This window comes from Ruditapes philippinarum, unplaced genomic scaffold, assembly GCF_026571515.1.
Source record: "Ruditapes philippinarum isolate M1 unplaced genomic scaffold, ASM2657151v2 ctg626_1_1_1_1, whole genome shotgun sequence".
NCBI classification, from domain to species: domain Eukaryota; kingdom Metazoa; phylum Mollusca; class Bivalvia; order Venerida; family Veneridae; genus Ruditapes; species Ruditapes philippinarum.
This window is the reverse complement of record NW_026861189.1, coordinates 229,875-252,150: the sequence shown is the minus strand read 5'-3', so window position 1 is coordinate 252,150 and position 22,276 is coordinate 229,875. Positions and strand designations below refer to the sequence as shown.

Sequence of the window (22,276 nt, the reverse complement as noted above, 5' to 3'; positions counted from 1 at the left end):
AGGATGTTTTTTTGCGGCTGATACTAAGGACTTCACATTTATCTGGGTTAAATTCCATGGACCAATCAGATCCCCAGTTTTCAAGACTGTTGAGATATTTTTGGAGGGTCTGTGCATCTTGGGTCGATTTGATTGTTAGGTATACTATTGTATCGTCTGCAAATAGTCTAACCTTGCCCTTAAAACTATCAGGGAGGTCATTTATGTAAGATAAAGAAATAGCAAGGTCCCATCCCAGGACAGAGCCTTGCGGGACACAAGAAAGAACTGGTAGGTTGTCAGAGTTTTGACCATCGACAACGACCTGTTGGTGCGACCATATAAAAATAACCTTGTCCTATTGATGACCTCTGAGCTAACACCTAGTCTGTGTAGTTTAAGGAGAAGCTTGTGATGGTCGACATTATCAATGCTTTCCTGAAGTCCATGACAATGACATCGGACTGTTGGCCTTGCTCTTAATTGTCATGAATTTCCTGGGTGAAACTGATAAGCTGGGTTTCACAGCTATGTTTTGACCTGAAACCATGTTGGAATTGCTGAAAATATCATGCTTATCGTAGAAAGACTTGATATTGGAGACAATTATATGCTCCATTAGTTTTGAGGCAATTAATGCAGGTTAATGATATAGGCCTATAGTTACTAGGCTTATATTTTAAACTGAGTGTGCATATTGTCCCGCGGGTAATGAAATGAAATGTAAAAAAAAGTATGACTAATGAGTAATAATGACAAAACTGAGTACTCTGTGAATAGTTTTCAATACATAAGAAGTAATGTTAACGAAGTGAATACTGGTAAAATGAGTAGTGCTTTGGACATGGTATGAATATCTATATATAGTGCTCAGTGGCCCTGGGTTATGCTCGCAGTTTGATCGTATATTGTTGACTTTGTTATGTCCATGGAATAAGTATTGATTATTTAAAGTATTACTAATGCTCAGTTAGTTATGCTCACAATATGAGTCTTGCCAGGTACGTATATTAACATATATATACCTGGTCTTGCTCAGTGAGTGATGTTCATATAGAACGAGTATACTGCTGAGTATATAAATGTTATGTCAAATTGTTTTCTTTTGATAAAGGCATCTCATAATTATGACACATTTATACATAACATATTGTAAATATACATGAATATTGCAATGTTTTTGTCTTTATTCAATTTCTTTCCAACCAGAAAGGCCATTTACGGAAAAAGGCTGCGGTACGGAATTTATTACTTCCAAAACAATAACAACAAAGATGGCGGTGGAAATCGAGTCGGCCGAGTAAATATCTTATTTATTCAAAAAATGCAATATATTAGCATTAATGTTTTAACAGAATTCTATAAGCTTGATCTATTAAGTTATTAGGTGTAAAGGATGTGGTTGTATTACATGTGTAAAGAGTACTGCAACCCGATAGCAAAATTGTAACATAATTTCGCGACATTCGCAAGTCTGTTATAAAATATAGTTTCTGAAATATTCTCTTCGTTTGCGATCTTTTAAACTGCAATCTGCTACTTTAATATGAAAAGTTTGGCTATATCCTGGAATAGACCCCGGGGTCTAAACCAGGAGTATATATAAGGTTCATTCCGTTTTCTTTAGTGTAATATGAAAAAGGCAAAGCCTCAAAGCGAGCTCGATGTACTTTTAACGTGAAATAGTATGAAATAACCGCTCATTTTTATTTCAAATGCAGTGACGAGTGCGTGTGACGTCACAAGTACTGTGTTAAATATGGCTCCGCCCCTGTCGTTAACAGGGCTCTAGCAACTGGGCGATTTGGGCGACTTAGTCGCCTAAAGTTTCATAACTTCGCCGAGTTTAAACATCAAAGCGAAAACGACTTCGCCGTGCTTTTTTTACTTACCACATGTACATATAAATATCATACAGCGCATGTTAATTAAGTTAATCATCGCCTCCAGGCATAAATCACACTGAATCAGTGACGCACAGTTACTGCCGATAATTGACATCAATTAACACATTTTCAAAGTGACATGATATGCAGATACATCGGACATTATAGCCATTTAATTCGCCGATGTAAACATCACATTTTTCAAGCATAATTTTACGACACCTGCCACTATTTTATCAGCGAGTGTGAAAAGATTACACCCGGAATTGCACAGTAATTACACGCAACCTCACACAGACCGTGTAAATTTACTTGCATATAAATTAAAACACACAGAAGCACAAGTAAATATTTTGATACCTATAAAAGAACTTAAAAAACATTGACCCACATTAGACCAATTTTTGACAAGTCAAATAAACAGTAGTAAACTTCGTCTTCAAAAAGATGCATCAGCATTGGAAAATTTTGCCGTAAATTACAAATTAAAACAAATGGTTTACAATGCCTGATACAATTGCAGATGAATAACAATCTAAAAATAATCATAAAATATTTAACTTGATATGATCAAAATCAACAACAACTAGAATTGCGAGTATTTCTGCAGGAAATAAACAAATTCTCAATTGTCACATATTTTTGCGATGCCGATTTTTACGATGAAAAAAAATAAAGTAACCAAAAGGAAAATTTGTTTTGATAAAAATGTGTCCAATAGTATTTTAAATGTAGTTTATTGATTAAAATTACTTAAGGTATTGTTTACATCAGTCTAGATTGAGGAATTTGCCAGTATGTGTTGTACAATGAATATTTTCTTAATGGAGGGGGGAGGGGTGTGGAGTGAATCAGGAAGAAAACAGTATATAATGGTCTGATGATACAAGGTTTTAGAAATTATATTTCAAATATCACTATCAATAAATAGGTAAAACTCCTTTTTATAGATCAAATCAATGTGCTAAGCACTTTTTCACTTCTCCTTATGTCGTCAAACTTCTCCCTGATAGGAGCTGAGGGAGAAGTCACTTCTCCCTAAAATTTTAGTCTAGCTAGAGCCCTGGTTAAATGAATAACGAGTTTTGAAAACGTTGATAAAACATGTTTATTTTATTTCACTCTATAATTTTTCAAGCGAAATAAAGATTATTTAAAGTGAAATAAATGTAAAACTTAAAACGTTTGCGACATTAAAATAGCATATATGATTTGTTTGTTTTGCACGTGCTGTTTGGCGCTACATGTGACGTCACGTAAACAATACTTTAAACGTCTGTACAGCATTAACGACTGAATAAAAGATATTGGTGTTCGGATTCATTTTCTTAGTTAGACCATTTTCTTTCATTCTAGATAGTTTTCACAACAAAATTCGACAAAAAATTTGTTTTATTTATCAGATTTCAAACAAAATGGCGCCTTCAATTTTCATTTTATCATTCGATATTTTATACACAGCTTCCGTTATTCTGGTTCCCTGTCCAATTATGGTTCCCATAGACGTGCGCGGGTGACCAGTCTACACATCCGTTTTCAGTCAGAATTCCTCAGTTTTTGTCGTTATCATTAAATTCGAAAGGTTGCGATGTGTCCAATTCGGTACTTCGGACGAAAGTTTTCAAAACCATCACTTAGCAGGTACTCGCGTTACCGTAAAGCTCGCTTTGCGAGCAGGCCCTTCGGGATAGCTCGTCGAGCTCGCTATCACAGTACAGATAACGAGGAATATGCAAAATCCTCGGAGGATCGAGGAATCCACTCGCAACTCCGCGAGAGTATTTGTCCATAAAAACGAGTGACTCTGCGTGAGAAACGTGTGATGAGAGTGACTCTGAGACGAAAATAAGAGCGCGTGACTCCGTGTCTCCATGTCGTGTCTAGCTGGTGTAAATAAATGCAAGTGCAATCTCATTTTACATTTCATTTTAGATTACGATTCGAAAATAAAGATGATTTTTACCGTTGTTGTTTTCAATTTACCATGAAACAGTTGAAAGGTACATTTGATTAGAAAAAACACTACCGTAAGCGTCATCAAGTTTATTTTTATCCCAATTAATTCGGTCAGTAGCAATAACCACAGGAACCTGAAATTCTATCAAAAACAAAAAACGATAAAAAAAACAAACATATAATAACGGCCCAACTTTTTTGTATACTTCTTTATGAAATAAGAATAATTCAGATTATATAAACTTCATTAATCTTTAAATGTCTCCAGTCCTATTAAATCACTGCGACAGTTCCTAAAGAAAACAAATGTTTTTGTCATTATGACACGGGAATTGCGGGAAATCATCGGTTATTCTTTCCTTTTGATATTAATGAATCAAGTTGTCTACTTTCGTTTTCACTTGTGATACTTTACATGAACGAAGAATATTTGACAACATTTTTGTGTCGCCTCTACGGAGTAGTGGCAACATATAGGGATCACTTCTCCGTCGTCTGTCTGTCTGTCTGTCTGCCCGTCCGTCCATCACAAAACTTGTCCGGACTACTGTTCATAAACTACTGGTGCAATTTCATCCAAACTTTACAGGAATGATCAGTACCAAGTCTAGTTTTGCATATTGTCAGCATTTTCCGGTTCAGTGATTTTTGTCAGAGTTATGGCCCTTTAATAATTTTTAATTTTAAAGTTTGTCCGGACTACTTCTCTTATACCACTAATGCAATTTCAATGAAACTTTACAGGATTGATCTGTAGCTCAAGTCCTTGCGCATATTGCACGGGTTTTCCGGTTGAATGATTTTTGGCCGAGTTATGGCCCTTTGACAAAAAGGTGTTTTTTTCTGTCGTTGCCAGATACACAAAAGCTTGTCCGGACTACTCCTCATAAACTACTGGTGCAATTTCATCCAAACTTTACAGGAATGATCAGTACCAAGTCTAGTTGTGCATATTGTCAGCATTTTCCGGTTCAATGATTTTTGTCAGAGTTATGGCCCTTTGATAATTTTTATTTTTAAAGTTTGTCCGGACTACTTCTCTTATACCACTAATGCAATTTCAATGAAACTTTACAGGATTGATCTGTAGCTCAAGTCCTTGCACATATTGCACGGGTTTTCCGGTTGAATGATTTTTGACCGAGTTATGGCCCTTTGATAAAAAGGTGTTTTTTTCTGTGTGTTGCCAGATACGCAAAAGCTTGTCCGGACTACTCCTCATAAACTACTGGTGCAATTTTATCCAAACTTTACAGGAATGATCAGTACCAAGTCTAGTTGTGCACTGTCCGTCTGTCTGTCTGTCTGTCACAAAATTTGTCCCAACATGAAATTGGCCATCATGAGGCGACACATGTGATTACTGAACGCTCTTGTTATTTTGAATGAATAATACATGCATTCAAGGATTTTAGTTTAGAGGTAAAGCATAAAAATATATTAATAAAATGAATAAATATAGCATACCATTACTCAGAGTCACTCTTTTTGGCTCGGAGATTCACGGAGTCCCGCGGACTTAATTGTCACTCGTTATCGACGCGGAGTCACTCTTTTGTGTACGAGAAATTTATAATCCACTCGGAGTCACGCTTTTTGAGATTACTTGATACTCGCAGAAATTTGCATATTCCTCGTTATCTGTACTGTATATACAAGTTTTACTTCTGAAATATACATAGGGGTCATTCCAGGAGATTGCCAAAAATTTAAATTTTGGGCAAAAATTATCTTGTTTGTGTGTACTAAATTACATAAGGCCTAAAAAAAAAATTGATGTGTTTCTGGTGGCGAGGCGAAAAAAAGTAGGGTCGGTAGGTCGGAAAATCGCCAGCAGTGACACTTCGGCTGCTTGTTGTGCCGCCATATTAGCCGGTGAGCGTTAATACGTAATTGGAACCCGAATCGTCTGTGCCTCACATCGTTGTTGACTCGCAATACTAAAACCCGTCTTCGGTACGGTCGGTACGGGCGCCATTTTTTTTTTTTGTACATCGATAAAAAACTTTGGGTCGGCGCTAAAAAATAGGGTCGGTCGGGCCACCAGAAACACAACATTTTTTTTGTTAGGCCTAAAAATTTAAGATTTGTAGAAATTTTGCTCTCAGTCTCATTCAAAATTTATCTGGTCCAGAAAATTTCTTTGTTTAACAGAGTTTTTTCAATATTTTTTAAACGTTGCTCAATATTAGCAAAGTCCTCCAGCTGCAAATCCTAATTTTTTCCTCCTTAAAGTCTAAAAATTCCCCCACATTTTGAAAATTTCTTTCCGAAAATTTTAAACCGATGTATCAGACTATCACAGATATATAAACAACGGATAGGAAACTCCAAAAATAGACAAGAGTCCGATTCAGACCCACAATCCTTGGCGCGCTTCGGTGATAATCGGGCATTCCCGCTAGTCTCCGATTTTCACGCTATCGTTAAACTTCGGCGATATCCGTGAATTATTGCTTCCATTGCCGACATGGATTTTCATCGGAGAAATATTTGTGTGGAAAAGTGTGTTTTGTATGTTTTAGAATAAATAACTATTGCTTCTTATATAAGTAAAAAATGTTTAGTCATTTTTGTTGATGTACATCCGGGAAGTCAATATGGCGTTTTTTTTGGCTACTTTTACCCAGGATGCATAAAATCTCGCGACATATAACAACTTGCGGGAACACAATGCCGCCGATACTGATTTTAACTGTGTGACGTCACAGTCTCTTCTCCATCTTAAATTTAGCTCCATGAGACTATGGATGCTGATTTTGAGATATTGTGATTGACGATATTAACCGAGTATAATTTACCCAATTTAAAGACATTGGCTGGTTCAAGAAAAGTTTTTTAAAAAATCGCTGTCACTATGTTTTATCCTATAAAAACAATGAAATATTACAATAAATTAGAAAAGAAAAGACTTCCTGATTGGTCTTGAGTTATGGTTTACCGCCAATCTTAGATCACTAAATGTCATGTGGCAAAGTGACAAATTAATATAAAATATTAATAATTCAGACTTTGTAATAGTATTACGATTATGTTTCAGTGTTGTGCGTTTGATTGAACAGTACCTGAAAGAAAACAATCTTCTAAAAACACTTACAGTGTTACAGGTAAACTTTCAAGTTTTCAATATTTAAACATGTGTCCTGTAAATGAAATTATCAATAACAGATAAAAAAAAATAAAGATAAAATATATATATTTTTAATATTTTTAAGATTTATTTTATAATAAGAAAATAGTGGGACAAAAAGGGATATTGTAGCTTGAAAAGATAATTGTATCATAACTAAATATTAAATCATGAAAATGTACTGTATATAGATACGTTTTTAATAAAATGACCCATTGATATCTACACATATCTTATATACTTATTTTGAAATAGTTGTTTTGTTTATTGTTCATCTCTGTAAGGAACTTGATACATTGTTATCAAATATTATTAATGGCAGGAATATAAGAAAGTGCAACTTTCCATTTGACATCATTTATTTATGTTATTGCTAAAAAGTGGACATAAATAAATAATGAGTTAAAAGTAAACATTAATAAAAGATGTAAACAAACATTCCATAAGTAACATAACTCATTTTTAAAACCGAATTTAATAATGTTGTGCTTGTTTTACTTGTAGGAAGAAAGTGGTATATCTCTCAACACAGTAGACTCTGTAGATGGATTTATCTCAGATATTACCAGTGGTCACTGGGACACTGTTCTTCAGGCCATTCAATCACTCAAACTGCCAGACCAGAAACTAATTGATCTTTATGAGCAGGTAAAAACAAATGTTAAATATAATTACAAAGTTCTGTCTGATTAGGCAATTTGATGGAAGCTAATTTTACCTACATGTAAGATTTTAACCTTCCATATTTGACTACTTGTCAGCATTGCTTTTAAAAGATTCCCTTCAATAAGGGGTTTTTAGATATTGAGCTACCAACAGTTTAGTATCTAGTCAAACTTTATGAAAGTGCACACAGGCGACGCTCTATATTTTGTCTAATACAAGTTCAAAAGGTTGATCACAGCCAGTTCAAGCAGGTTAAGTGTTTTATGTTGCAACATTTAACAGATTAGATTGATATTTAAAAGTTTATATACATTTTTATTTAGTCTATGTGCCTTCAGAAATATCAGAAATACTAGACTTGTTTTTGAGAATAGAAATTTAGATTTTGAGAAAAACAAACAGTATTCTTAAGTCAGGTGGCCTTTAAATACAGGTATATTTATTTACAATAATTGTGCAAAAAATGAAATGTTGGCATTTAGTGATGTTTTGTCATATTTTCTTTACTTTGACATGATTATTCAATCTTGACAAGTTTTTCAGCAGTATTTTGTTTTTAACTTGTAACTAAAATTTTGTAATTATAATAAATAATAATTACAGGGTTATATAATTATAATAATAATATAATCAAACATCATTGTTAAAGCTGTATATGTTTTACGATTAGTTATTGTAATCGTTTCATGGACTAAGTGACCACTTTGTTCAATATTGATGAAAATTTTGATAGAAGACTTTCTTGTGTTGCTATGTTGTTTACTTCTCTGTTCTTATTTTATTTAGAAAATTATGTATACTGCACATTGAATACATTTTGTATTATTTTCATCTTTATCTGATAGTGCTGGGGTAGGTAAACTAATTTATATTATTGAAACATTCACCTTTATTTGTTCCAGATTGTGTTAGAGTTGATAGAGCTTCGGGAACTGGGAGCGGCCAGGTCACTTTTACGTCAGACAGATCCAATGATTATGTTAAAACACAACCAGGCTGATAGATATATACATTTAGAGAACATGCTTGCCAGGTCCTACTTTGACCCCAGAGAGGTGAGGTTCTTTTGTTACCAACAAAGTACTAAAATAGTAATCAAGTTGCTAGTATAGAAAATTGATCACTGACTTGATCTATAATAATCTTAAAGGGATAGAGAAAATGTTTGTCATAATCTGCTACAAGTATAAAGTTGCTTGTATTCAGTATTTTTCATAATATGCAATGTAAATTTCTAACAGAGACCTTGTGTCTGTTCGATACTTGAAATACATTACGGTACCCTTCAGTACGCCATTTGCCACTCTGGAAATTTTTGACCACTTAGACCCAAATGGTTGGATAGCTTGATAGATAAGAGTTGGGGAATTGTATTTGAGAGGTTCATATATAAATAACAATATGACTGCAGATATCTCACTTTTTATACGCCCGTTTGAAAAACGGGACGTATTATGGGAACGCCCCTGGCGGGCGGGCGGGCGGGCGGCGTCCAATTTTGTCCGGAGCATATCTCCTACATGTATGGAGGGATTTTAATGAAACTTCATATAAATGTTCACCACTATGAGGAGCAGTGTCACGCACATGAACCAGGTCTCTAGGTCAAAGGTCAAGGTCACACTTAGAGCTCATTGAAAAATGCTTGTCCGGAGCAAAACTTCCACATGTATAGAGGGATTTCAATATTACTTGGCACAAATGTTCACCATTGTGAGGCGGAGTGTCGTGTGCAAGATTCAGGTCCTTGCGGCCAAGGTCAAGGTCACACATAGAGGTCAAAGTTCAGATAAAAATATGAAGATGTGTATATGGACCATTTTGTCATCATTTATTGAGGGATTGTAACACAAATGGTCATTATCAAGACTATGGCTGTGATACATATAATTTAGGTCAATATATACAAGGTCAAGGTCACTAAAGATGATGAAATATCCAGATTTTGTAAATAGAATTTAATCAAAGGGAGACAACAAAGTTATTACTTTGTTCATAAATGACTTACACAATTACTCCCCTTGATCTACTTTCACTTTCAATTCTAAAAATAGAATTTAATCAAAGGGCATAAAATAATCCTCTTTCTTGGACTTGAGTATGTTCTAAAGAATGTAACATTTATTTACACATGTTTCATTCATTGGTCAAGATTCTTAACTGTGATAACTATGGTGTTCTGTAGACTTGGTATTTGTTCATAAAGATCATACAGTAATTACCTTATCAAATGTAAATACTTTCTCATAGAAATTTAATTATATTTTAATTTTCAAGTAAATATCAGTTCAGCTCATTCAAAGATTAAGAATTGTAATGAAATGTATTTCCCTAGAATAAAATCTTAAATCAGAATTTTTTAGTTATTAAATTACATGTACTTTTTATACGCCCGTTTAAAAAAAGATAAAAATATGAAGATGTGTATAGGGACGATTTAATCATCATTTATTGAGGGATTGTAACACAAATGGTCATTATAATGACTACGGCTGTGACACATGTACTTTAGGTCAATATATGCAAGGTCAAGGTCACTAAAGATGGTGAAATATCCAGATTTTGTCTGGAGCATATCTCCTACATGTATGGAAGAATTTTTATAATACTTTATGGAAATGTTCACCACCATGATATGTATTGCTCCATGCATGATCCAGGTCTCCAGGTCAAAGGTCAAGGTTCCACTTAGAGCTCATTGAAAAACGCTTGTCCGGAGCAAAACTTCTACATTCATAGGGGGTTTTCAATATAACTTGGCACAAATGTTCACCATTGTGAGGCTGAGTGCCGTGCATAAAATTCAGGTCCCTGCGACCAAGGTCAAGGTCACACATTCTGTGCATATCTTCCCTATTGATTTGTTTTAAGGTTCATTTAACAACACAGTGCCAAGAATAAAAACTTGCTTGCTAGATAACACTTATCCATAATGCCCCCATCTCCAATTCAGATCCCTGCGACCAAAGTCAAGGCTACACATAGAGGTCAAAGTTCAGATAAAAATTTGAAGATGGTTATAGGGACCATTTAGTCATCATTTATTGATGGATTGTAGCACAAATGGTAACTATCATGACTACAGGTGTTACACATTTAATTTAGGTTAATATTTGCAAGGTCAAGGTCACTGGAGATGATTAAATATCCAGATGTTGTCCGGAGCATATTTTCTACATGCATGGAGGAATTTTAATGTTACTTTTATAGAATTGTTCACCACCATGAGACGTAGTGCCCTGCACATAAACCAAGTCTCTAGGTCAAAGGTGAAGGTCACAGTTAGAGCTCATAGAAAAACACTTGTCTGGAGCAAAACTTCTACATGCATAGAGGGATTTCAATATAATTTGGCACAAATGTTCATCATTGTGAGGCTGAGTGCCGTGCATAAAATTCAGGTCCCTGCGACCAAGGTCAAGGTCACACATTCTGTGCATATCTTCCCTATTGATTTGTTTTAAGGTTCATTTAACAACACAGTGCCAAGAATAAAAACTTGCTTGCTAGATAACACTTATCCATAATGCCCCCATCTCCATATAAAGCTTTTTCGTAAACGGGCGTATTTTGTGACTATGGCACCCTTGTTGAAAATGTTGGCCTGTGATGGAACTTAGGTCTGTGTCAGATCATGTTCATCTCAGACCTGTTTAGAAATTTTAGGACAAAAATTCATTAAGAGACTATGTCATGACAAAGAACTTACCAATTTAAATAGTAGGAGATAAGCAGGATGATTTAATAAATAGAGCTATGGAAAGGTTTTGTTAAGGTTACGGATCAGAGACCATATCAGGTTGTACATTTTTCTTGCCCTGTTGACATTTGCTTTTAATTTATCTACATGATCATTAAGTTTTTACAAAGATTAAAATTATTGTTGTAAATTGTTCTAGGCCTACCCTGAAGGACAGACAAAGGAGAAAAGACGAACAGCTATAGCTCTTGCCCTGTCAGGAGAGGTAAATGTTGTACCACCTTCCCGTTTGTTGGCCTTGCTAGGTCAGGCACTAAAGTGGCAACAACATCAAGGTCTCTTACCCCCAGGTAAGCTAAAAATTATAATAGATAATGCATAATATAATCAGACAAGACTTGCTGAACTATTCAAGAACAATTCAACAAACATTATTTGTAAGGACATTTAAATGGTCACTGTCATTGGAAAACATTTCCAGAATTTTATGTCATTGCTTTTGCCTACGTTTTATTTTGTCATGCCAGTTTTCTTTGTTATGCATAGATTTATTTTGTCATGTCTTATAATGCAGAGATGTTGTTTGTTTTGGTTTTTTTTGGGTTTTTTTTTTGTTTTGTTTTTTTAAATACACATCATACTTAAATAGTTAAAAGCAGGACATTGTTGATGTTTACATAGGCTGACCACTTTGCTCAGTAGGGAGAGCATTAGATTTGTAAACTAGGGTCGACAAGTTTGATCCTCAGGCATGGTGAAATTTGTTTGTGACAATATATATTGAATCTAATGGTGAGATTAATGATTTTATTACTGGTTAGTTATCATAGAAAACCGAATAGATGGATCAAATGCTGAGATAGAACCATTAATTGTGTAAAATTTTAACATAAAAAGAAAACAACATAAAATAACCAAACTACATGTAACTGCTTGCTTACGTGATAACACTTCAACACTTTCATAGACTCATTTATGAATGTAGGATATGATATTGAGTTCTTTTAAAGTCTAGTGATTTTTCTCACTTATTTTGGAAGATGCTTTAGCATCTTGATTTTGGGAAAAATTATTGCTAAAATTTTCAATTTGGGAAGAAAAAAGGTAGTGTAACTGCAGATTTTTGGAAAAACTGCATGATTTCAAAGAAAAATTATATTTTGAAGAGGCCATTCATAGCCCTTAATTTTATATTAAGGTGAAAAGTTCATGAAGTACTGTATTTTAACAGGAACAACTATTGATGTGTTCCGAGGAAAGGCAGCGGTCAAAGAACAAGAAGAAGAAAAATACCCTACACAGCTTAACAAAACTATTAAGGTGTGTTTCCAGTGTAATTTTTGGTCAAATGTTTCTCTCTTTTTTCAAGCATTAGTGAAACATAAAGTATTACAATGTTTGAGTAAATGGAGGCAGACAATGGCTAAGTTAATGTAGTTCTGTTTTATCCATCATGTTGTCTTTTATTATAATGTGACAAAGGAATATTTTCTGAATATAGTAAATAGCCTTTGAGATATTACTCCATTCTAAGGTTATTGTCCTCTATTTTTTTACTTTTTGAGAATAGATATTTAAATAGAATATTTTGTATTTTGAGAATGAATATTTCAATGGAATGTTTTCTATTTTGGCAATAAATATTACACTGTTGAAAAATTAATGATTTTTTTTTAAATGAATATTTCATCATTAAAAGATTATTGTCTATTTTGAAATATTGTCAGATTAAAAGATTATATTCATAATAATTGATATATACTATATTAGTATAAATTATATTATTAAAAGATAATTGTCAATTTTGAAATTTGACAATACATACATTTAATTCTTAGAAATATCTCTTGTATTTATTTATAGTTTGGTCAGAAAGCTCACATTGAGTGCGCCAAGTTCTCACCAGACGGTCAGTATCTGGTTACTGGCTCAGTTGATGGGTTCGTAGAGGTGTGGAATTTTACCACGGGAAAAATTAGAAAAGATTTACGGTACCAGGCACAGGTAAATTAGTTTTTGAGATTTTGTGCAGTGTAAATTTTAATTACTGGTAAAAAAAATAAAATCATTTCATCTTTAGAGTTTGTCTTTCAATCTATAAATGGGAACAAAAATTCTATGTCACTCAGTTTCAAACAAAGTGATATGGTTTTTATCTAACCAATATAGTTGAGTGTTTAATGCATCACAATAGTAATCTAAGTACCGTTGCCCGCAAGGGCTCAAACACCATCTGGGGCAAGCCATTGTTTCCCTGACCAAGAAACTTTACACTTATCTACTGGTACTGGTTGGTTTCAGGAACAGATTTTAGAATCTGTCAAAATGCTTATAGCTTTTTAGAGCTTTTTACACAATCAAACTTAAATAAATTATGTACAGACTAAATATTGTATCCAGTTCAAAAGCATAAGGTAAATTTGCTATATAAATTTGCGATTTTTTATTATACAGGATAATTTTATGATGATGGACGATGCTGTATTATGTATGTGTTTTAGCCGAGATTCTGAAATGTTAGCGACCGGGGACCAAGGCGGTAAAATTAAGGTAAGTTGAGAGGAGTAGATTTAGATTTATACAGGTATTTGATTTACTGTTTTACTCGGTTTAGTTTATAAGATAGTTGTATGTCAGGAGTAAGACGTATTTTTATAAAAATTGTACAGGGTATATGAATTTGTTTTGATGTAGACTTCACAAAAGATTTCAAAATGTCTGAAAAGTCTAATTGATGTAATCTGATCTGAAAATTTATCTTTTTTAATAGATTATTTTGCTTTGAAAAATTTAATTATTTTTTGAAGACAAAATTTTTTTTCAAAATGACACTTCATCCCATTCAGGAAATCAATTATTATTATAAACTTGTCTGAGATAATCAGCAGCAGCAGAAAATGTATACAATAAAAAACGAAGACAGGCCTTTTTGTAAAAGTCAATCCCATTTAATCTGGTAAAATCACTGTAGTACTGTATAAGTGGTTAAATTAACTACAAGTAAATATTGGCGAATTTTGCGACTTGACAAAAATCTTTAAATTTCCCTCTAGCTTAAACATCTATCAACCTGTCATTATTTTCTACCATTCACTTACAATATTATTTCCTCACACGAAATGACTGGAATTTCAAATTTGCAAACTTTTTGAGATGCGGAAATATCCATTTAAACAGTATTTGATTGCTCAAGAAAAGGAAATATTGTTGCAGAATTGTCTATGATATAGAGTAGATAGTAGTAGACTTTTATTCATATTATACATTTTAATGTTTTTCCTCGCGCAGGTTTGGAAGATATTGACTGGACAGTGTCTACGCAAGTTTGAAAGAGCTCATGCTAAAGGAGTTACATGTGCAAATTTCTCTAAAGATAATGGCCAACTTCTGAGTGCCTCATTTGACCAAACTATCAGGTAATTGCAGTTCTTAGAGCACTTTATACAACATTCAACCTTATCTTGCTGAAATCGTATCATGAACTTGTCCAAGATTTTTAAATCATTGTGTTTATAGGCCTTTTGATCTCAGTGAAGCTCCTTTCAGTTATGATATTATAATGGTACTGAAAATTTTAAGTGTTTTGTCATCCCATTTCTGCTGCTGTATTTTTCAATGTAAAGAACAGGCACATAAATGTAAAAAAATATATATTTTTGCTACAGATGTTGAGAATGTCCATATTTGGCATTTATTTGCAATGTTTTATTTTACAGAGTGCATGGCCTAAAGTCAGGAAAAACTTTAAAAGAGTTCACAGGTCATGGGTCTTTTGTAAATGACGCTGTGTTCACACAAGATGCACACCATGTGATCAGGTATGTCACTAATGTAAAATCATTGTTCGTGGGGCACTAATTTTCATGGTTGTCTTGGAAAGGTAAATTTTCATTGATCAATCCATGAATTTAATATCCAATGAAATTTTGTTTTGTCTGTTGTAAGGTTTATTTGCACCACATTATTAACATTTTACTGTTAGGAAAAATAAACAGTAGATGGATTTAAGTACCCACAAAAATGTTCTTTTGTGACATAACCACAAACATTTCATGTCCATGAAACTAAGCAAATTCACAGTATATGATGTTCTATCATTTAATTGTTGGAGAAATTCTGGTTTAGATTAACTGTTAGACTGCCCGATGACTACAGAATCTACCGATGTGACCAGTGCAAACCAAGCTGGCATAATTGTGCCATCTGATCATGGTCTGCACTGTTTCGTTTTTCAGTCAGTACATATTCTGAAATTTTCCCTAGAAATATAACTGTTTAGTTTAGTCTGGACAAGTACATTTAGGGTATTTAGCAAATAAGTAGGTTCAGGATTTTAGCAGCATGCCTCCAGATTCATGCTAATTTTCATCAAATAAAAACATATTTAAAGAAGAAATAGTATGAAGTGAACAAAAGAATATACTTTACACATTGCAAACCGCACTTTTAATACAAGTCATTTACCAAAAATGTGTCAAAATATGCAAACAATGTCCTTACTGCTTTAGTCAAAATCAGTCATTAATTGCACATAACATTTCACAATGTTTTCTTTTATACACTTATAGTGCCAGTTCAGATGGAACTATAAAAGTATGGAATTTCAAAACACAAGAATGCCAGTCAACATTTAAATCATTTGGTGGTCAGGCTGGCACAGATATTACAGTGAACAGTATACACCCACTACCTAGAAATGCTGAACAATTTGTGGTGTGTAACCGTAGTAACACGGTGGTTATCATCAATATGCAGGGCCAGGTATATTTTTATTATTTATGTAACTGAACTTAATATATAAAGGTGTTTTAAAGGAACTCCACCGAGGTTTGAAAAACTTAATATAAAATTTGATTTTTTTTACATAGATTAAATGGGACACTTAAAAAAGAAAAGTTTGTAAATGATAGTTAAGAAATATACTTAAGAATAAATTTAGAATTGTATTTTTATCCTATTCTAAGCCAATTTGACTTAAAAGTGTTGCATTTTCATTCATTTTTCACAAGTAAAATAATATTTGAGAAAAACTAGAAATGTGTCCATAGGACACGGGTGCCCCCACCGCGCCACTGTTCTGTCAATCTTTTTACTAAGTCAAGGGAAATAAATCTACAAATACTGGATAAATCCACAAGCAAAACCCCAGGTGCAAATCTAAAATATGCTGAGCAACCTGCCCATAAGGTTTAATAACTATGTCAAATCCTTTTTGAGAAACTAAGTGAAGGGCAATTACTCTAAAAATACTTAATAAATCCAAACGGAAATACCTGGTGCACAACTGCACATGCTGATCAATATTCCTGTAAAGTTTCATGACTCTAGGTCAAATACTTTTTGAGTTACGAGCGACACATGTTGAAAATTGCCAAATTTTACAAACTCAAGGGCAATAACTCTGGAAATACTAAAAATATCCAGACGAAAATACCCAGGTGCACAACTACACATGCTGATCAACATTCCTGTAAAGTTTCATGACTCTAGGTCAAATACTTTTTGAGTTACGTGCGACACAAAAGTGAACGGAAGGACGGACGGAAGGACGGACGGACAAGGGTAAATCTAAATGCCCGCCACTAACGTGGGGGCACAAAAAAAGTGGAAGCGAATGATTGAAAATTTTGCACACAAAATATTGGTTTAGACCTACATCAAATGGAATAAAAATTATTTCAAGTTTTGTCATGTCAAATAAAACCTCTGTGGACTGAGTGGAGTCCCTTTAATGTTTTGATGGTGAAATTTTTAAATGCCAGGCAGTAATTGACAACAAGGAAATCCTATATTATACTGGTGCATCTTATATCATGTTAAGTATTTTGATATTCTGATAAAACAGCAATGCACTGCAACACCTACAAAAATGTGAGTGACCTATGTTTATAATTGGAACGTTTTTGTCCAAAGTCCTAATATGGTAGCTTCCTTTTGAAAGGCTTTTTTATGAAAATCATCAATATTGTGAAGAATGTTATTAATATTAATAGTTTTGTGTTGAAGAATGAAAATATTGTTATTTACATGGCATTAGAATCAAACAGTGTAATTATACAAACATTATAAACTTACAAATTTTATTCTCATTTAAACACTAGAAGTTATAATGAATAGCCTATGCCATGAGTATAAAACTATGCACAAGTTGCCCTTCACCACTGTGGGTTCGAATTCCGACAGAGACTTTGAATTCTTTCATGTGAGGAAGCTATACAGCTTGCTGATGGAACATCGGTGGTTTTACTTGGGTACCCGTTTGTACTTGAAATAATGCACAGAAGGGTATCGGAGGTCTTCCTCCATCAGTAATGCTGGAAAGTCGACATTTGATCTATACCGTGTTGGTGGGAAGTATAACCCAATCAAAAAAAATATAATTAAGCTATGCCAATCTGAACTCAAGGATACATTGTGTGTATACTGTCAGCTGCTTAATTTACCACTGCCTTAATTCAGAATCCCTCCCATTGCAGGTCCTTTTTTAGTGAAGTTACTGAAAATGCATTATTATTATATAAAGTTGAAATTGTAAAATGTTGAATGAAAGAATAGTGCAAATTTGGGCAGTTAGGTTTTAGGACAAATATGTTATTATATGTACATTTGTATAATGTAGTCAGAAGGACTGGTAAATTTAGTATCATATTTGGAAATCAGTTTTATAAAACGTTAAATAGTTTCTTTGGCTTCCATTGCAGATTGTAAGAAGTTTCTCAAGTGGTAAGAGAGAAGGTGGAGATTTTATATGTTGTACAATATCACCGCGTGGAGAGTGGATCTATTGTGTGGGAGAAGATATGGTTTTATATTGCTTCAGTATTTCTACTGGTAAACTGGAGAGAACTCTCACTGTAAGTATATTATATGAGCCGCGTCATGACAAAACAAACATTATGGGTTTGCTACCAGCATGGATCCAGACCAGCCTGGGCATCTGCGCAGTCTGATCAGGATCCATGCTGTTCGCTTACAAATCCTATAACAAGTAGAGAAACTGATAGGGAACAGCATGGATCCTGATCAGACTGCATGGATGCGCAGGCTGGTCTGGATCCATGCTGGTGGCAAACCCACTTTGTTGGTTTTGTTGTGAAGCGGCTCTTATATGTTGGTTTAGTGTTTCCACTGTATTGCAGGAGAACACATGCTTTGTGCATAGAAAACAATGAATAATAAAAAAAAATTTGTAAAATTATGAAAATATATGCGGTTTACTTTAACGTAAATTCAATGAGGTTAACTGACCTAAATATACATGAGGACAACTTAAACCAAGAAATATATGAGGTTAACTTAAATCTAGAAAAAATATATGAGGTTTACTTTAACCAACATATATATGAGGTTAACTTAAACCTAGAAAATATAAGAGGTTAACTTAAATCTAGAAAATATAAATGAGGTTAACTTAAACCTAGAAAATATAAATGAGGTTAACTTAATCCTAGAAAACATTAATCAGGTTAACTTAAACCTAGAAAATTTAAATGAGGTTAACTTAAACCTAGAAAATATAAATGAGGTTAACTTAAACCTAGAAAATATAAATTGGGTTAACTTAAACCTAGCAAATAAATGAGGTTAACTTTAACATAGAATATGCATGAGATTAAATTAAACCAAGAAAATACTGGAGGTTAATTTAAAGCTAGAAAATATGTGAGGTTAACTTTGAATGTAGATAATTACTCCATGTCTTTATCTTAAATGCAAAGATGCTTGATATATACTATTACTTGTTTACTGGATTCAAATGATTAAGATCATTAGATGTTTTTAATACAACACTTTTTGTCTGTATTTTCAGGTTCACGAGAAAGATGTTATAGGTATAAGCCATCATCCACATCAAAATCTCCTGGCTACATACAGTGAGGATGGTTTACTGAAACTCTGGAAGCCCTGATTTATGTATCTGATCCTCACATGTACATCACAAGACATTCATAGACTTTTTCATTTCTTATAAACGTTCACGTTGATCATGTAAAATAGCAGCAACAGTTGTCTGTGTCAATTTTTAACCAGGTTTTCCGAAGTTAACCAGGTTTTCCGAAGGAAAAAACTGGTTATTAGATTGAGGTATGTCGGCGGGCGGGCGGGCGGGCGGGCGTAAACAATTTCTTCTGTGCGCAACTCCTCCTACATTTCTCAACGGATTTTGACCAAACTTTCACAGAAGCTTTGTCATCAAGTGCCCTGGCGCATATTGTCGGGGTTTTGCGATAAGATAATATTTGACCTAATTATGGCCCTTTGTTTTTTTTTTCCTTATATAAAATATATAGTGAACAATTTCTTCTGTGCGCAACTCCTCCTACATTTCTCAACGGATTTTGACCAAACTTTCTCAGAAGCTTTGTCATCAAGTGCCCTGACACATATTGCCAGGGTTTTGCAATTGGTATATATTTGACCTAATTATGGCCCTTTGTTTTTTTTCCTTATATAGAATATATAGTGAACAATTTCTTCTGTGCGCAACTCCTCCTACATTTCTCAACGGATTTTGACCAAAACTTTCTTAGAAGCTTTGTTATCAAGTGCCTGGCACATATTGTCGGGGTTTTGTGATTGGATAATATTTGACCGAATTATGGCCCTTTGTATATTTTTTCCTTATACAGAATATATAGAGAACAATTTCTTCTGTGCTCAACTCCTCCTACATTTCTCAACGGATTTTGACCAAACTTTCTTAGAAGCTTTGTTTTCAAGTGCCTGGCACATATTGTCGGGGTTTTGTGATTGGATAATATTTGACCGAATTATGGCCCTTTGTATATTTTTTCCTTATACAGAATATATAGTGAACAATTTCTACAGTGCGCAACTTCTCCTACATTTCTCAATGGATTTTGACCAAACTTTCACAAAAGCTTTGTCATCAAGTGCCCTGGCGCTCACTAAATTCCCATGTTTCTTCCAAGACATCATTCAAGTATTTTTTTAAAATTGTGAACATACTTTTCTTGATATCGCACAAAACACCACACGCCAATATTGTTGACAAAAGAAAATGACAAGAGACGCAAAAATGCAAAAATTAAGCAAAAATAAAGTACTGTTTACCTTTCTAAAACATTTGGGAAAAAAAGGCGAATAGACAACATAAAATTTCTCAATCATTTTTGTTTGAGGAATATTAAAAAAGCCATAATTTCTCCTAAAAGTTCAATTAAAAACAAATGCCCCTTCATGACAAAGCTTCTGTGAAATATTTTGCTGAAAACCTGGTTGCATCGCATTGCGATGTTCCTTGTTACTTTTTATTTTGCTTCCAGAAAATATTTCAGTGGAGTACATGTATATAGTTACATGTGTGTTCTTTCCTTTAAGTCCTTTGATCACATGTGCTTACTCTATGTAAGTTAAGAGTCATAAGAAAGATTTAATGATCATTTATTGACTAATATCTTGGATTTTTTGAAGTGTGTTGATCTGTAACTCTTTGAATTTGTCTCAGAGGCGATTCAGTCAATGTTACTGATGCAAATAACAGATATTTTTTTTAACTTTTCCAAATAAAAAGGCCATAGTTATCACTTTTTTATACCAACATCAGGGAGTCTTACATGGGTCTTACAGATATTTTTGTGCAACTTTAGAGATTTCAGTGACAAGTGGTGTAAAACTTGCTTCACTTAACACAGTCTATAGTGACCTACTTTTAGAAGACTTATTTTTAGCTCGACTATTTGAAGAATAGGGAGAGGTACTGTACTTGTCCTGACGTCACCTTCACAGTTTGGTATCTCCAAAACAATTGAAGGGAATGGGTTGAAACATCACACATTTGCTCTCTCTCTCTCTGTGATTATATAACATGTATCTACACAGGTCCTGTAAGTCTGAGTTAAAAGTTACACTTTTTACAGAGTTATGCCCCATTTCGTACTGTCAATCACTAAGAATAGCACTGTCCTAAGGACAGCTGTTGTTTAAGCCATTCTACAGCATAAAGAGAATAGTACAGCTTCATATTGAGTATACATGTATGGAGAAAACAACTAATTTTGTTGCAAAACATTGTAGTCGGATTTATGTTTATATGCAAATACTGTGACTTGGGGAAATTTATGTTGATGAAATACTTTTTGATTAAAAAAAATGAACTACAAATGTATTTTTATCTGTAACAATAGGTTTAGCTTGTTGTACTGATATAAACTTATATTCTCGAACTGTTAATGATCGTTTAATCATTGCTAAGCCATAATTACAAATTTATAACACTTCTAAAATGCTTACTTTGGTTAAAATTGAATACAAAATATATTGTCCACTTCAGCCATGTATATAACTGATATAAACATCATGACTATCCAATGAAAATCATGTTTACAAATGTGCATTGTAATAAATCTTTTAATATGTCATTACGGTCATTAAAGTGTTCATAAATTATTTGTTTGTTGCTTTAACATTCTTTACCATGAGGAGCACAGAATATATCATATGAAATATGATATATCATATGAAATATGATATATTTGACCAGTTATGTGACAAAACGATGGTTTATTGACAGATTAAAAAACCATTATTGTTGTTTAAAGGCCCATTTTGCCTTAGAGATGCGGTCATTTATAAAAATTTTTACAAACTGTTAATTTTTGGAAATTTGTTAGTTTAAAAAAATTACTCATTTGCCACATAGATTGGCTAATGTTTGTTTCTTTTGCTCTGTATGGAAGTCCTACTTTCTCCACATTTTGCTACCTTTACAACATACTATTGCACATTCAGTCTACTTCCTTCAGTTGTTAAATTTCTAGCCTGCTCTCATTCATTATTTAACACATGTTTGAGATTTCTAAAGCATTAAAAAAATGTGGTTTTTTTTCTGAGGCATAATGTGCCTTTAACACGTACGTATAGCCTATTACTTCAACTTATTGGTAATAAAGGACCCTCATTTGAATAATGATAGGGCATTGAGTGAATTGTATTTGC

At 33.6% G+C, this 22,276-nt stretch overlaps 1 protein-coding gene across 1 annotated transcript; it reads left to right on the top strand.

Annotated features, from left to right (window-relative positions):
* Positions 1-1,231: 1,231 nt before the first annotated feature.
* Positions 1,232-21,727, top strand: LOC132714788 (WD40 repeat-containing protein SMU1). The gene is made up of 13 exons (XM_060697712.1): positions 1,232-1,279; positions 6,862-6,928; positions 7,456-7,599; positions 8,520-8,672; positions 11,517-11,667; positions 12,549-12,637; positions 13,181-13,321; positions 13,772-13,867; positions 14,606-14,733; positions 15,034-15,135; positions 15,886-16,078; positions 18,019-18,171; positions 19,128-21,727. Exons 1-13 carry the CDS (start codon positions 1,254-1,256, stop codon positions 19,224-19,226), a joined length of 1,542 nt encoding a protein of 513 aa, XP_060553695.1. The 5' UTR covers positions 1,232-1,253; the 3' UTR covers positions 19,227-21,727.
* The last annotated feature ends 549 nt before the right edge of the window (positions 21,728-22,276 follow it).